The 16,899-nt window shown below is 43.9% G+C and overlaps 2 protein-coding genes across 2 annotated transcripts in view; one reads left to right on the top strand and one right to left on the bottom strand.

The window, feature by feature from the left end:
* Window positions 1–10,387, top strand: part of strn3 (striatin, calmodulin binding protein 3) — a 29,775-nt gene extending 19,388 nt beyond the window's left edge. The window contains exons 13-16 of the mRNA XM_023994157.3: window positions 6,695–6,835; window positions 7,886–7,993; window positions 8,260–8,346; window positions 8,555–10,387. Of these exons, the coding sequence (XP_023849925.1) occupies window positions 6,695–6,835; window positions 7,886–7,993; window positions 8,260–8,346; window positions 8,555–8,724 (506 nt within the window). The 3' untranslated portion in view covers window positions 8,725–10,387. The remainder of the gene's footprint in view (window positions 1–6,694; window positions 6,836–7,885; window positions 7,994–8,259; window positions 8,347–8,554) is intronic.
* On the bottom strand, window positions 9,632–16,461 carry coch (coagulation factor C homolog, cochlin (Limulus polyphemus)). The gene is made up of 12 exons (XM_023994158.2): window positions 16,334–16,461; window positions 15,930–15,977; window positions 15,553–15,597; window positions 14,642–14,798; window positions 14,241–14,374; window positions 13,968–14,042; window positions 13,598–13,651; window positions 13,360–13,507; window positions 13,131–13,234; window positions 12,670–12,890; window positions 11,878–12,394; window positions 9,632–11,600 (listed from the first exon to the last, which is right to left on the bottom strand). The coding sequence occupies exons 2-12, from the start codon at window positions 15,961–15,963 to the stop codon at window positions 11,428–11,430; spliced, it is 1,662 nt and encodes a 553-aa protein (XP_023849926.1). The 5' UTR covers window positions 15,964–15,977; window positions 16,334–16,461; the 3' UTR covers window positions 9,632–11,427.
* Window positions 16,462–16,899: the final 438 nt, after the last annotated feature.

A 16,899-nucleotide genomic window follows, 5' to 3' on the forward strand; every position in this document is an offset into this window, starting at 1 on the left:
AGTAGGGCTTAAGAAACACAGGACTAGAAGTAAGGCTTTTAGGAACACAGGCATTGGGAAGTAGTCTAGGACACAGGACCATAGAAGTACTAGGACAACTCTAGGACACAGGACATAGAAGTAGGCTTAGAACATCAGGACACTAGAAGTAGGCTTAGGACACAGGACATAGAAGTAGGCTTAGGACACAGGACATAGAAGGTAGGCTTACGGACACAGGACATAGAAGTAGCTTAGGACACAGGACATAGAAGTAGGCTTAGAACACAGGACATAGAAGTAGGCTTAGGACACCAGGACATTGAAAGTAGTCTTAGGACATAGAATGGAAGTAGTGGCTTAGGAACACAGGACATAGAAGTAGGCTGGACACAGGACATAGAAGTTGGCTTAGGAAGCACAGGACATAGCACGTAGGCTTAGGACACAGGACATAGAAGTAGGCTTAGAACACAGGACATAGAAGTAGGCTTAGGACACATGGAGGGAGGAGGACTTTGGGGACCATGGAAGTACGGCTTAGGACACAGGACATGGAAGTAGGCTAGGACACAGGAACATAGAAGTAGGCTTAGGACCAGGACATAGAGTAGGGCTTAGAACAAGGACATAGAAGTAGGCTTAGGACACAGGACATTGAAGTAGCCTTAGGACAAGGACATGAAGTAGGCTTAGGACAGCAGACATAGAAGTAGGGCTTAGGACACAGGACATAGAAGTAGGCTTAGGACACAGGACATAGAAGTAGGTCTAAGGACACAGGACATAGAAGTAGGCTTAGAACACAAGGACATGGAAGTAGGCCTAGGAACACAGGACATGGAAAGTAGACTAGGCCACAGGACATGGAAGTAGTTAGGACACGGACATAGAAGTAGGCTTAGGAACACAGGACATAGAGTAGGCTAGAACAGGACATAGAGTATGGCTTAAGACCCAGGACAATAGAAGTAGGCTTAGGACACAGGACATAGAAGTAGGCTTAGGACACAGGACATAGAAAGTAGGCTTAGGACACAGGACATAGAAGTAGGCTTAGGACACAGGACATGAAGTAGGCTTAAGGAACACAGGACATGGAAGTAGGCTTAGGACACAGGACATGGAAGTAGGCTTAGGAACAGGACATAGAAGTAGGCTTAGGACACAGGACATAGAGTAGGCTTAGGACACAGGACATAGAGTTAGGCTGGACACAGGACAATGGAGTGACTTAGGACACAGGATATGGAAGTAGGCTTAGAAACACGGACATAGAAGTAGGCTTAGGACACAGGACATAGAAGTAGGCTTAGGACACAGGAATAGAAGTAGGCTTAGGACAAAGGACATAGAAGTAGGCTTAGGACACAGGACATAGAAGTAGGCTTAGGACACAGGACATAGAAGTAGCTTAGGACAGGACATAGAAGTAGGCTTAGGACACAGGACATAGAAGTAGGCTTAGACACAGGACATAGAAGTAGGCTTAGGACACAGGACATGAAGTAGGCTTAGGACACAGGACAGGAAGTAGGCTTAGACACAGGACATAGAAGTAGGCTTAGGACACAGGAACATGAAGTAGGCTTAGGACACAGGACATAGGATAGGCTTAGGACACAGGACATGGAAGTAGGCTTGAGGACACAGGACAATGGAAGTAGGTTAGGACACAGGACATGGAAGTAGGCTTAGGACACAGGACATGGAAGTAGGCTTAGGACACAGGACATGGAAGTAGGCTTAGGACACCGGACATGAAGTAGTCTTAGGACAAGGACATAGAAGTAGGCTTAGGACACAGGACATAGAAGTAGGCTTAGGACACAGGACATAGAAGTAGGCTTAGGACACAGGACATAGAAGTAGGCTTAGGACACAGGACATAGAGAGTAGGCTTAGGGACACAGGACATAGAAGTAGGCTTAGGACACAGGACATTGGACAGTAGTCTAGGACACAGGACATGGAAGTAGGCTTAGGACACAGGACATGGAAGTAGGCTTAGGACACAGGACATAGAAGTAGGTTAGGACACAGGACATAGAAGTAGGCTTAGGACACAGGACATAGAAGTAGGCTTAGAACACAGGACATGGAAGTAGGCTTAGGACACAGGACATGGAAGTAGGCTTGGACACAGGACATAGAAGTAGGCTTAGGACACAGGACATAGAAGTAGGCTTAGGACACAGGACATGGAAGTAGGCTTAGGACACAGGACATAGAATAGGCTTAGGACACAGGACAAGAAGTAGGCTTAGGACACAGGACATGGAAGTAGCTTAGACATCAGGACATGGTAGGCTAGGACACAGGACATAGAAGTAGACTTAGAACACAGGACATAGAAGTAGGCTTAGGACACAGGAATAGAAGTAGGCTTAGACACAGACATAGAAGTCACAGTATTACACAGTATTACATTATTAAGGCCCTATAGATTACTGATGTCCATTTCTCTTACGCCTTGATCACGCTGACAGCGTCATTGCGTTTTGGTACACCAGAAGTACATTTCATTTTCAATGGAACTCTGCGTTTGCCTTTAGCGTTGCAGAGGCAGTGCGTTCTGTATGGCGCGTACGTTGGATTTATCGAACGTGTGCGTCAAACTGGTGTGCGTAGACGGCTTGACAGAAATGGTAGCAGAAGGCGAATGATGAACTTTCGTTGCGCACTTATCCAGATGATGCTGCGTACCATTTTGCGCAACGACGCTGTAGGGTGTGATCGAGGGCGTTTGAACAAAGTTGGAGTAAAAAGTAATTGTAATTGACAAGTGAATTTTATATCAGATGTCTTTCATCTGCTCCTTCATCTAAGAGAAATCCATTTGGTAAGAATAGATTTGACCAGCCATACAATCCAAATGCTACGCACTTTAACTTCCCAGTAGTGTGGGGAGCTCGTTTTTCACCACGGACATAACATGACAATGGCACTTGACTGCGGCCCTGTGTCAAGTGGCCACGGTCGGACAGTGGAGGTGCGAAAGGCTCTTCAACTGGTGTGTGTGTGTGTGTGCGCGGCAGAACACGGCATCCCACGGCGGTGGACTTCAATGGCTGTGACCCCGCCCACATGGTGGCGTCCTTCAACACGGGCAACGCTGTGATCTATTGACCTGGAGACGTCCCAGGCTGCCGTGGTGTTCGCCTGTCAGGGGGAGAACAGTAAGTCTATTGCACCTATCATTTAGCAGAGACTACAACAACCCTAGACCAGAGCCTTCACCATTTAGCAGCAGGACTACAACAACCCTAGACCAGAGCCTTTCATCATTTAGCACAGGACTACAACAACCCTAGCCAGGGCCTTTCATCATTTAGCAGCAGGACTACAACAACCCTAGACCAGAGCCTTTCATCATTTAGCAGCAGGACTACAACAACCCTAGACCAGAGCCTTTCATCATTTAGCAGCAGGACTACAACAACCCTAGACCAGAGCCTTTCATCATTTAGCAGCAGGACTACAACAACCCTAGACCAGAGCCTTTCATCATTTAGCAGGCGGACTACAACAACTCTAGACCAGAGCCTTTCATCATTTTAGCAGGAGGACTACAAAACCCTAGACCAGAAGCCTTCATCATTTAGCAGGCAGGACTACAACAACCCTAGACCAGAGCTTTCATATTTAGCAGGAGGCTACAACAACCCTAGACCAGAGCCTTTCATCATTAGCAGCAGGCTACAACAACCCTAGACCAGAGCCTTTCATCATTTAGCAGGAGGACTACAACAACTCTAGACCAGAGCCTTTCATCATTTAGCAGGAGGACTACAACAACCCTAGACCAGAGCCTTTCATCATTTAGCAGCAGGACTACAACAACCCTAGACCAGAGCCTTTCATCATTTAGCAGGAGGACTACAACACCCTAGACCAGAGCCCACCTTTAGCAGGAGACTACAACAACCCTAGACCAGAGCCTTTCAACACAACCAGGGGAGACTATGGGCCATAAGCTCAGTTAATATAGAATGACTTACTGAATTACATTTTCTATGGGGATTATGGGTATACAGAAACATGTTTATGTGAAAATCAAGTAAATACTGGGTAACATTATAAATAAGACTCCCTGAATAATATTAACTGCTAATGATATGGTTGCTTTTTCTTCTTTATATTAGATATCTCGTATATCCTAGACTACTAACTTTGTACACAGTCTTAATGGTCTGTCATCATTTCAGGTGTTAATAGTATTAATAGTGAATGTGTTGTGACCCATTCTCTCACCTGTGTGTTTCAGCTCTGCCTGGAGCCCAACCACATCAACAAGGTAGTGAGTCACCCCACCCTGCCTGTCACTATCACGGCCCATGAGGACAGGGACATCAAGTTCTTTGACAATAAATCAGGTACCGTGAACAGGAGAGGACAGTTGTTCAGCTAGCTACTCTGACTGACTAACTAGCTCAGTGAATCAGAGCCTAGATGGGAGAATGACTAAGACCAGTCAATATAGAGAGTTAGGATGTTTTGTACATGTTCTGTCATCTGTCTGTCGTACAGTATCTCTGTACTGACTGTTACGTCTGCCTGCCATATCTCTGTACCGACTGTTACGTCTCGTCTGTCTGCCATATCGCTGTACTGACTTGTGTATGTCTGTCCTGTTGTGGTAGGTAAAGTGATCCATGCGATGGTGGCCCACCTGATGCTGTCACCAGCCTGGCTGTGGACCCAACGGGATCTACCTGATGTCAGGAAGTATAGTACGAGCAACGTAGCTGTGGGAACTTTTAAAGGGCAGCATTCGGTGGTCACCAGCTTACAGTTCCTGATTCTAAGACTAGTATCAATATTCTTCTACAACATTTGTATCCTATGACAACACACTCATGTAACATTCTGGTCGTGCTGATATCCAGAGAGAACATGGCTGATCCTACATTCCTTTCCTTGTTGCTCCTCTGTAGGCCACGACTGTTCAATCCGTCTGTGGAACCTGGACAGTAAGACCTGTGTGCAGGAGATCACTGCCCACCGCATGAAGTCTGACGAGTCCATCTATGACGTTGCCTTCCACCCGTCTAAGGCATACATAGCAAGTGCGGGGGCCGATGCCCTGGCCAAAGTGTTTGTGTAGTAGACAAGCTCTGCTCTGCCAGACTGAGCTGAGCGGGTAGACACAAAGAAAGAATAGACTGCTTCACTGCCCTGTGTAACGAGAGTAGCATTTTATAACACTACATTGACGCTGCCTCCTCCATCCCTATTGAACTCTACACCTGACAGAAACCAGGTGCCAGGGGACTTATGCCAGGCATGGTGAGTGGAGGAGCGACCAATCAGTTGTATCTGTTTTCGAACACAAAAACATTTAACTGTAATTTACTCTAAGTTAAAACAAGCCAGTGTATGTAGCCTTTTGACTAGGTTTGAGCTGAGCTAATATCTGTCCTGTAGGTATACTTCAGTGACCATGGACGGAGTGGCTGTCGTATGCGTCAGACAGTGGGTCGTCAGAGAGGGTCAGGACTGGGTCATGTCTTTTAATCTGATTCACACAACTGGGCTGACCCCGACCATCCTGAACTGGCTTAGATATGATCTTTTCACATTGTTCTTTTCACCACGTTTCCAGTAACTATGGTGGATTTGTGACCAGGCCAGTACAGCTCAGCTTGGCTCGCTAGTGTGAAAAAGGGTATTTAACGGGACGTGGCCACAGCCCCTGGTGGGCTGACCGGGAGCACCTGCGGCGTGGATTCAGTTCATGCTGAACACGAGTCACAGGCGTCCACTCAACCATGTAGCGAGAGAAAAATAATATGAAATGAAATATAAGTCAATCAACTTCACTTTAGCGTAGGTTACATGACATTTTTGTGTAAAAATAAAATATAGTTTTTATAATCCTTTTTTAATAAATATAGTCTGTCATAACAGCACTGAAAAAATTGTTTAAAAAAAAAAGGGAATATTTATTCCTGGTTTGAACCCTCCATCACCAACTCATGCTGTCCTCCACAACTGATTGACTTATTTTCCCCTTAGAACACAGGACATAGAAGTAGGCTTAGGACACAGGACATAGAAGTAGGCTTAGGACACAGGACATAGAAGTCACAGTATTACACAGTATTACATTATTAAGGCCCTATAGATTACTGATGTCCATTTCTCTTACGCCTTGATCACGCTGACAGCGTCATTGCGTTTTGGTACACCAGAAGTACATTCATTTTCAATGGAACTCTGCGTTTGCCTTTAGCGTTGCAGAGGCAGTGCGTTCTGTATGGCGCGTACGTTGGATTTATCGAACGTGTGCGTCAAACTGTGTGCGTAGACGGCTTGACAGAAATGGTAGCAGAAGGCGAATGATGAACTTTCGTTGCGCACTTATCCAGATGATGCTGCGTACCATTTTGCGCAACGACGCTGTAGGTGTGATCGAGGCGTTTGAACAAAGTTGGAGTAAAAAGTAATTGTAATTGACAAGTGAATTTTATATCAGATGTCTTTCATCTGCTCCCTTCATCTAAGAGAAATCCATTTGGTAAGAATAGATTTGACAGCCATACAATCCAAATGCTACGCACTTTAACTTCCCCAGTAGTGTGGGGAGCTCGTTTTTCACACGGACATAACATGACAATGGCACTTGACTGCGGCCCTGTGTCAAGTGGCCACGGTCGGACAGTGGAGGTGCGAAAGGCTCTTCAACTGGTGTGTGTGTGTGTGTGCGCGGCAGAACACGGCATCCCCACGGCGGTGGACTTCAATGGCTGTGACCCCGCCCACATGGTGGCGTCCTTCAACACGGGCAACGCTGTGATCTATGACCTGGAGACGTCCCAGGCTGCCGTGGTGTTCGCCTGTCAGGGGGAGAACAGTAAGTCTATTGCACCTATCATTTAGCAGGACTACAACAACCCTAGACCAGAGCCTTTCACCATTTAGCAGCAGGACTACAACAACCCTAGACCAGAGCCTTTCATCATTTAGCAGGACTACAACAACCCTAGCCAGGGCCTTTCATCATTTAGCAGAGACTACAACAACCTAGACCAGAGCCTTTCATCATTTAGCAGCAGGACTACAAACAACCCTAGACCAGAGCCTTTCATCATTTAGCAGCAGGACTACAACAACCCTAGACCAGAGCCTTTCATCATTTAGCACAGGACTACAACAACCTAGACCAGAGCCTTTCATCATTTAGCAGGAGGACTACAACAACCTAGACCAGAGCCTTTCATCATTTAGCAGGAGGACTACAAAACAACCTAGACCAGAGCCTTTCATCATTTAGCGCAAGCAGGACTACAACAACCCTAGACCAGAGCCTTTCATCAATTTAGCAGGAGGACTACAACAACCCTAGACCAGAGCCTTTCATCATTTAGCAGAGGACTACAACAACCCTAGACCAGAGCCTTTCATCATTTAGCAGGCGAGGACTACAACAACTCTAGACCAGAGCCTTCATCATTTAGCAGCAGGACTACAACAACCCTAGACCAGAGCCTTTCATCATTTAGCAGGAGGACTACAACAACCCTAGACCAGAGCCTTTCACCATTTAGCAGGAGGACTACAACAACCCTAGACCAGAGCCTTTCAACACAACCAGGGAGACTATGGGCCATAAGCTCAGTTAATATAGAATGACTTACTGAATTACATTTTCTATGGGGGATTATGGGTATACAGAAACATGTTATGTGAAAATCAAGTAAATACTGGGTAACATTATAAATAAGACTCCCTGAATAATATTAACTGCTAATGATATGGTTGCTTTTTCTTCTTTATATAGATATCTCGTATATCCTAGACTACTAACTTTGTACACAGTCTTAATGGTCTGTCATCATTTCAGGTGTTAATAGTATTAATAGTGAATGTGTTGTGACCCATTCTCTCACCTGTGTGTTTTCAGCTCTGCCTGGAGCCAACCACATCAACAAGGTAGTGAGTCACCCCACCCTGCCTGTCACTATCACGGCCCATGAGGACAGGGACATCAAGTTCTTTGACAATAAATCAGGTACGTGAACAGGAGAGGACAGTGTTCAGCTAGCTACTCTGACTGACTAACTAGCTCAGTGAATCAGAGCCTAGATGGGAGAATGACTAAGACCAGTCATATATAGAGAGTTAGGACTGTTTTGTACATGTTCTGTCATCTGTCTGTCGTACAGTATCTCTGTACTGACTGTTACGTCTGCCTGCCATATCTCTGTACCGACTGTTACGTCTCGTCTGTCTGCCATATCGCTGTACTGACTTGTGTATGTCTGTCCTGTTGTGTAGGTAAAGTGATCCATGCGATGGTGGCCCACCTGGATGCTGTCACCAGCCTGGCTGTGGACCCCAACGGGATCTACCTGATGTCAGGAAGTAAGTACGAGCAACGTAGCTGTGGGGAACTTTTAAAGGGCAGCATTCGGTGGTCACCAGCTTACAGTTCTGATTCTAAGACTAGTATCAATATTCTTCTACAACATTTGTATCCTATGACAACACACTCATGTAACATTCTGGTCGTGCTGATATCCAGAGAGAACATGGCTGATCCTACATTCCTTTCCTTGTTGCTCCTCTGTAGGCCACGACTGTTCAATCCGTCTGTGGAACCTGGACAGTAAGACCTGTGTGCAGGAGATCACTGCCCACCGCATGAAGTCTGACGAGTCCATCTATGACGTTGCCTTCCACCCGTCTAAGGCATACATAGCAAGTGCGGGGGCCGATGCCCTGGCCAAAGTGTTTGTGTAGTAGACAAGCTCTGCTCTGCCAGACTGAGCTGAGCGGGTAGACACAAAGAAAGAATAGACTGCTTCACTGCCCTGTGTAACGAGAGTAGCATTTTATAACACTACATTGAAGCTGCCTCCCTCCATCCCTATTGAACTCTACACCTGACAGAAACCAGGTGCCAAGGGGACTTATGCCAGGCATGGTGAGTGGAGGAGCGACCAATCAGTTGTATCTGTTTTCGAACACAAAAACATTTAACTGTAATTTACTCTAAGTTAAAACAAGCCAGTGTATGTAGCCTTTTGACTAGGTTTGAGCTGAGCTAATATCTGTCCTGTAGGTATACTTCAGTGACCATGGACGGAGTGGCTGTCGTATGCGTCAGACAGTGGGTCGTCAGAGAGAGGTCAGGACTGGGTCATGTCTTTTAATCTGATTCACACAACTGGGCTGACCCCGACCATACTGAACTGGCTTAGATATGATCTTTTCACATTGTTCTTTTCACCACGTTTCCAGTAACTATGGTGGATTTGTGACCAGGCCAGTACAGCTCAGCTTGGCTCGCTAGTGTGAAAAGGGTATTTAACGGGACGTGGCCACAGCCCCTGGTGGGCTGACCGGGAGACCCTGCGGCGTGGATTCAGTTCATGCTGAACACGAGTCACAGGCGTCCACTCAACCATGTAGCGAGAGAAAAATAATATGAAATGAAATATAAGTCAATCAACTTCACTTTAGCGTAGGTTACATGACATTTTTGTGTAAAAATAAAATATAGTTTTTATAATCCTTTTTATATAAATATAGTCTGTCATAACAGCACTGAAAAAATTGTTTAAAAAAAAAAGGGAATATTTATTCCTGGTTTGAACCCTCCATCACAACTCATGCTGTCCTCCACAACTGATCTGACTTATTTTCCCCCTGTCACAGAAAACCCTCGCTGATCTCGCCCTTCCTAACCCTAGGATGCTATCTCTTACATTGCTTTGACACCGTCTTGTCACGGCAGTAAAGACTAGGACTAAAAGAAGCCCATTTAATGGCTTCCTGAGAGCTCTTTTTAAATAAACTGCAGCCTCCTATCACTATGTGATATGTTTGTACACCTTACTGTATTTGAGTTTATTTATCACAGGTTATTAGACATCTTAATACTATTTATTTCACTTTCTGTTAGTCTTATCCGTTCAACTACATACACGGCCCAAGGATCTCTATAAGATCAAGTGAAACTGTAAATACAAAACAAGTGAAACCTGATGTCAGTCTGAGGTATAGACTGCCTTATTCTGTTAAATCACTGCTTTGAAGCAAGCATGGAGTGTAATTGTTTCTCTTTATTAAGGGATTGGAATAGCAAACGTAAGATTAATCACGACTCAATGTTTTGTTTGGTTGTACTATTTTCCTTTTATCTTGAAAAACTGTTATTTTCAAACGTACGGTGTAGCCAAGTCTTTTTTTTTTGTTTCTGTCATGCATGATTAATACAATCAATACTTTTTTTTTTAGACTTCCAATAAAAGGTTCTGATCAGTTTGCGAATTTTGATGTTTTGTAAGGTTTTTGATTTGCAAACTATGAATCAGCAGATTTTAAAGATTGTACCACATTCAACAGTTCAAAAGTAATGTATATAAAATGTCTATAATAAATATTAAATGGTGTACCTGTACATAAAGTCTGTTGTGTTTAATGCATGCAGTCTGCATGTAATATTGTTTTGTTGGGTAAATTGTTTGCATGATAAACACATCTATTGTAAAACAAATAAAACACTTCTTTATTGAAAGAAAAAAGAAAAGTAATAAATATAGAATCATCAACAAAACGTAATTCATAAAGTACAGGTCAACATGCAAATGTATGAGACAGTATACAAAAGAAACTGGCTTTGGGAAAGCATTCTGTTGTAGTTGCATAGAAGCTTAGCATCAGCAGTTGTGGCCTAGCAAAGAATGAATGGTACTTTATTCCTTAAATATCATTCCTTACCTTTAACTAACATACATATGACTACAAGCCATATCAAGCAGAGAAGTGATTACTGTTTATACTGTATAAGTGTTGTTGATGAGGGCGAAGGAATACCTTGGTCTATAGGTAACGTTTCTGTGCTTTTGGTTTGTTCAAGAAATACAAACTACATGAACCTTAACGTATTTCACTATAGTTACGATACACATTGGATAAAACATGAATATTTCCCAAACTAGTCACATCTTGAGAACCTATGAATGAATATTGTCTATTATTGAGAATAATGGTAGTGATATCAGTTACCATCAGACTATTTGAGTAAGGTAATATCCAACTTGATGATCTATGATAGTTTTCTGAGAACTCGTGAACCTACAATGCTATTGCCTTGTTAGCGTCTGCTGTACTCTGGTTGTGTTGAACAGTGACTAGCACTTTATTTTTTACGGTATTGTTTGTGTTGGCACTGGTATTTAATAGTTTGGTAAAAAATAATTTGGTAAAACTGACAGCTACTTTGAAGAATTCAACACAATTTACAACCATCGTGTGCCGAGTGGCACTTAATTGAATGAATCCCAAAGAAACAATCAAGTAATTTATAGGTTATTACTATGTAGTAACCATTTTATTTCTCAGTAAATACCTGGTAATTTCTGTACTGTAAAATAAAGTGCTATCTAGATGTTTCCTGTCTGGCTGGGGTTTTCAGCGAGCCCAGACTGCTACCTCTCCCTAGTTGGCCTCAGTGAAGTCCCTGCAGATGCCCCTTACAAGGGGCTGCTGGAACTGCTGCAAGCCAGTGAACTCCCTGGTGAAGAATGTGTGGCTATCCTTGGGCTCTGACGCCATAGTTTGCAGGTCATCCATTGGAGCCCAGGCCACCCCCACAGAGTAGATGGTGATCCCTGTAGAAGGGGGGAGAGATGAGATCAAACGAGTGCTGTAATTTGAAGTGATTGAACTAGGAATAGGAAGAGCATCATCTAAGAAATCTGTTCAGTGTGATTATCTTATAGCTGCTGTCATTGTCGCTAAAACCTATTTCTCTACTAATAGCACTCAATGTGACAAAACATTTCAGCTTAGCTCTGTTTTTATTATGTCATACAAACATATTTTGATCTTGTTCTACATGCTAGCCCGACACATGGTAATACTTTTGCCAAAAAGGAGTCCACACACCTTCCTTCTGGGCGGCCAGGGCCGGCCCTCTGACGTCATCGTAGGACTGTCCGTCAGTGACCACTATGAGGAAGTTCCTCCCAGGGCCAGCCTTGCGGGCCAGGAACAGGTTCTGGGTAGCGTAGGCAACGGCGTCTCCCGTGGCCGTGCCACCACTCATGTAGGGGATCCCCTGCAGGGCCCTGAGGGCATCATCCTTCACTGGGTAGTCGTACATGTTAAACTCCATCCGCTGGTCATAGGTGAACTGGACTGCCCCAACACGTGACCCTATGTCTGAGATGTCGAAGCTACGGGCCACGGCGGTAATGAAGTCCAAGATCAGGCGGAAGTTCCCCTCCCCGACGCTGCTGGAGCCGTCAATGAGGAAGCCCAGGTTGACCGAGTTGTAGCAGGTCTTGGAGCAGAGGAGCTGGTCCACTGAGCACAACTTCTGGGCCAGGGGCTTCACATGCTTGGTGGTGCCGAACCAACTGGGTATGGCGTATGTGAAGTAGCCGTTGTCCTTGCACACTGCCTGGCATGGCACACACAAACACAGTCAGTCAGTGACATATCATCATGTAGATTAGAACACAACAGCTATGGCTGGATATTGTAAGTGATGACATGACTGTGATATAGGCCGGCGAATTGATCTTTGCATTACAGTATGTGGTGCCCAGCAAAATCTGCTAACGACTATGGGCAGGGCCAGAACATCATATATTTTTCAAACCACTAAAGTAGAACAGGATGCAGCCAATAAGACAGAGTACCACAGAGTCACGTGTCTCTTGGCTCCCTGCTCACCTTCTTCATGTAGTCCTTGTCTCTGACCATGCCTAGCTCCTCCAGGGCAGGCTTGGCCACTGGCACCAGGAACACGTTGATACCAGACTCTCTGGCCAGCACGGCCGCATCTTCCAGTTCGTCTGAGGGCCAGCCATCTATAAACACCACTATGACCCTGGGGTGACCTCTCCTCACCCCAGTCTGGAAGAAGGACTCCACCGTGTGCATGATGGCCTTACCTGTGGGGACCAGACAGACAGCATTGTCTCAGATGAGCTTTGTCGGGAATCCCCACTACATTTGGCTGATGTGAAAAATTAGCTGGTGATATGTATTGTATTCCTGTGTATATATTCGTCCCGTTCCTCTCATATCCATTTCTCCTCTGAATGGGGAAATAGTATTATATACTGGTCGTATAGCATGCAAATCCATCATGTGGTACTATGTGTATACCAGCAATAAAAATCCGTAAGAACCTGTGTTAGTGTTTCCTCCCAGGTATGCTATCTCTTTGATGGCAAACACCACATCTTTGGGTTGAGTATAGTTAGTCAGGAGAAATTCTGTCCGAGGTGTGTCACTGGAAGGACAAGAGCGCTGTGTTAGCTTCATACAATACGGTACTGTTTTGCTATGGAGTTAGTGGCTAAATGATAACACCTAATTGGAAAATGTGCTAATTGAACACCAAATGAACTGACTCACCTAGCTTGCACCACACCAAGATGTGGTCCATTCGGTCCAATCCTTAGCATCACCGCTAACTTGCTGATGAAGTTCTTCTGAAGGTTGAAGCGACGCTGCCCAATGTTGTTGCTGCTATCCAGCAGCAGGGCTATCTCCATCTGGCAGTCTGGAATGAGAGAGCAAGACCTGGGCATTCTGGAAGCAAAATAAAATGTTCTACACAATCAAAGCAAAGCACAACATGACACAAACGTACCTCTATTTCCTCCTGTAGTTATTTTCTTCACTGGCTTCTTTAATGTTTTCTTCACTGCAAGATAGACAGGCTCTGGTTACTGCACGTGGTGCTCGTACGGTTTCAATAAAATACCCTTATCTGTCATGTAAATAAGGAAGACAGGTATCTCTGTGGAATACTTCATGGTAGCTCTGGAGGGTCTAAAAACAGAACCATTTAGTAATGAAGATATCAAGTAATTGTACTTTTGGATACATAGTCAGCCCTGAAATTCAACTTCTAGTAAGGTATGAGGACCAAGAGAGGATGTGTCCATAAAACATAATGCATGTCCCATGCAGTATTGGTGACCATCATGTGCAGTTTAATCTACATGTTAGAATTGTACCTAGTCCTGGTCCTGATGCAGGGAGGACAGTTGTGGCTATCTGGGAGGACACCTCCTGGGGCACATGAACAGATTCTGACAACAGAGAGTCAAATGTTTTATCAAAACGTGTCATTAATGAAAAATCACTTCATTGCAAATCGTTCAGAACATCAACATTGAATATCATTGAATACCATTCGAGTCATTCTTCATGCCTACTCAGCCTTCAAGTCACATTTTCCCCTGTGGAATGTACAATATTAAACATGTTTGGTATTTGGCGCCACCTACGGGCCACAGTGAACGATGCGGTCCACCTGGACAGGGCCTGAGATTGGACTCCATGGGAGTAGGAGCCGAGGTAGTTCTGTCTGCCTTGCAGTTTTTGGACCTTCACTGGTCCCCCCGAGGACCTTATCACCCCCCTGAGAGAAGTGGTCAAATACAGTGAAAAATGTAAATGAGTAGTAAGCGGCCAGTCACTGCAAACTTTGAGGGAAGGGAAGATAGACGAAGAATGCAGATGCTGTAGAAGCTATACTGACTCTCTCTGTACATCAATACTATGAGAAAGAAAAGAAAGTGATTGAGGTGAAACTTTATAGCGTGTGCATTAGCCAAACATTATCCCTCTCCTGGCCTACACAAAGCCTCTTATTCTTAGCCCTGCTATTGATCTCCTCCAGCCTTACTGGTGCACGGCTGCGCCACACACGCTGGACACGGCGGCGTACACCCGAGAACCAAACACAGACACCCTCCAGAGGGTGCAGTTAGGAGGACAGAGGACCAACTGCTTCTCCTCGGTCAGGTCTGCCCCACGGGTCGTACAGGCAATGGGGGTGGTAACTGAGACAGAAAGACAGAGACAGGAAGAGAGAGATAGAGCGAGAGAATAAATGGAGAATACTGAATACTGCTGGCACTCTATGTGTTTTCTGTCAGGTAGCCTATACCTATTAGTTCGGTATGGCTTTCCCTTCCTCGGAGCCACAACTCGATACCAAAGCCTGCAGGCTATAATAAAGAACAACTCTGAAGACAAAATACCCCCAGTCACACTTCTACGTTAATTACATTTTGAAGAAAAATCATAAACATTACCGTTTGCTTTTGAGGAATTTCATCCAAATCAAACCGAGACTGGGCTTACCATTGAACATGTCTCTGAGCCAAAGGCCACAAGGCTAGAGCAGTGGCTCTCAACAATAACATCCTAACACTTCTGCCTTAATGAAATAAGTATCATATTTTGTTTGGGAGTCTGCCAAGTAAAACTAAAAGTCTTCCAAGTAAAACTGACTGGTTAACCTTACAGAAATAAATCCACTGATACAACACGATCAAATATATATTTTTCTCCACATACAGCAGCTACTGTTCATCAATAGACTCTCACATTTCTAAATATTTTACTATCTTGCTGAGCTGTGCAGTTCTCAACTGTCTCCCTGTGGTACTACATTGGATCAAATTAAGATGAGAAACATTAATGAACACATTGTTAATTCCCAGAAAACTAGTAGTATCACATCACAGTATCTCATCTGCCTAATATTGACAGAGAAAAAAACGATGTGTTTATGAGATTCAAACCACTAACCACTTGAGTCAGATCCAGATGCTCTGCGTGTCAAAGACAGAATGCCTGTGGGAATTAAACAAAGTGATCATTGAAGCTTTACAATAATGTCAAAGTTCACTCAATAATATTGAATATGCATCATGAAATCTTAGTTACATATTATAGTTCATTACACATAAAGCTTTGACATATATATATATTTTTTTTGCACAGTACTAATTTCATCATTATGACACAAAACTCTACAATGCCTTTTTGATCAGATATGACCGTTTTTAAATTATTCCATTCCATTGTCATTTTGAGTGAAACCGAAAAATACATTTCCTAGACAACTCATACAAGGTAGATGATGTGGCACATTCAGTGTGTCAATTGACCCAACCAGTGCTTACCTAACAGGTGTAGAACAGCAAACAAAATTGGCATGATGACCCAAACACCTACAATATAATAAGCAACCAGGAAAACATTTAAAAAACTTTCAATAATTAGAGATATACAATTACAAGTAGTAATTGATAAGACGAAATGCATAAGAAAAAAGCACATCTACTAACAATGCAATAAAACAGGTTTTTAGTTTTTGGTTATCAATTCATAGAAAAGTACGCCACTCTTGTTTAGACAAGTTAGATATCTGCAGCTTGGACGATGTTCAGTCATGCGTTCAACACAACAGAGCATCTCTGTCTCTATGGGATTAAAGCTGAAAGTATTAAAACACATTCATTACAGACACACACACACACACACACACACACACACAAAAAAAACACAAACCAAAAATCCACCTTACAGACAATTTGTAGAATAAGGTTTCCTTGAGATCTAAGATTCCATATGGCAAATTCTTGCAGGGGGAAGGAAAAAGGTGCTATTCCCTGGAAGTGTGTAGTATTCCTGGGATCACATCTGAACCTCCAGAGAGAGCTGGCTCCTTAAATAATGTCCTCAAACTTCCCAGTCATCTCCCTGTGACATCAGAGGAGGAGGGGTCTACTAGAGACCTGAGTTCAACCTGAGACATCTGAACCAAGCAGCCAGGACAATAAGGTGGCCTCAAAATTAACCAGAAATTACATATGAGTCAAATAAAGTGAGGTTGACGTTATGATTGCAGGTACTTTGTTAGAATATAAAGCAGATTAAGAAATCAAAGTAATTAAACATAACAGTAGAAGACTGTTCAGTGGGCAATCATATTGTACCAGACAAATACTACGGGGATCACATATACTGAAACATCTGCATTCAATTCTGTAAATTGCTTTGGATAAAAGTGTCTGCTAATTGGCATAAAGACTCTACACACGGCAATCTATGCTGCCATGTGCTTTGGTGACCACGTTTGGATCCTCAGGT

The sequence above is a fragment of the Salvelinus sp. IW2-2015 genome, linkage group LG9 (genome assembly GCF_002910315.2).
Source record: "Salvelinus sp. IW2-2015 linkage group LG9, ASM291031v2, whole genome shotgun sequence".
Taxonomy (NCBI): domain Eukaryota; kingdom Metazoa; phylum Chordata; class Actinopteri; order Salmoniformes; family Salmonidae; genus Salvelinus; species Salvelinus sp. IW2-2015.

Bases quoted from the DNA above. Each gene is read 5' to 3' on its own strand.
- coch (XM_023994158.2), bottom strand. From the start codon at position 15,963: ATGCCAATTTTGTTTGCTGTTCTACACCTGTTAG. The intron at 14,799-15,552 runs GTTAGTGGTTTG...TTTCTGTCTCAG, and splicing joins ATCTGGATCTGACTCAAGTG to TTACCACCCCCATTGCCTGT. The intron at 13,652-13,967 runs GTACAATTCTAA...TCTATCTTGCAG, and splicing joins TGCATCAGGACCAGGACTAG to TGAAGAAAACATTAAAGAAG.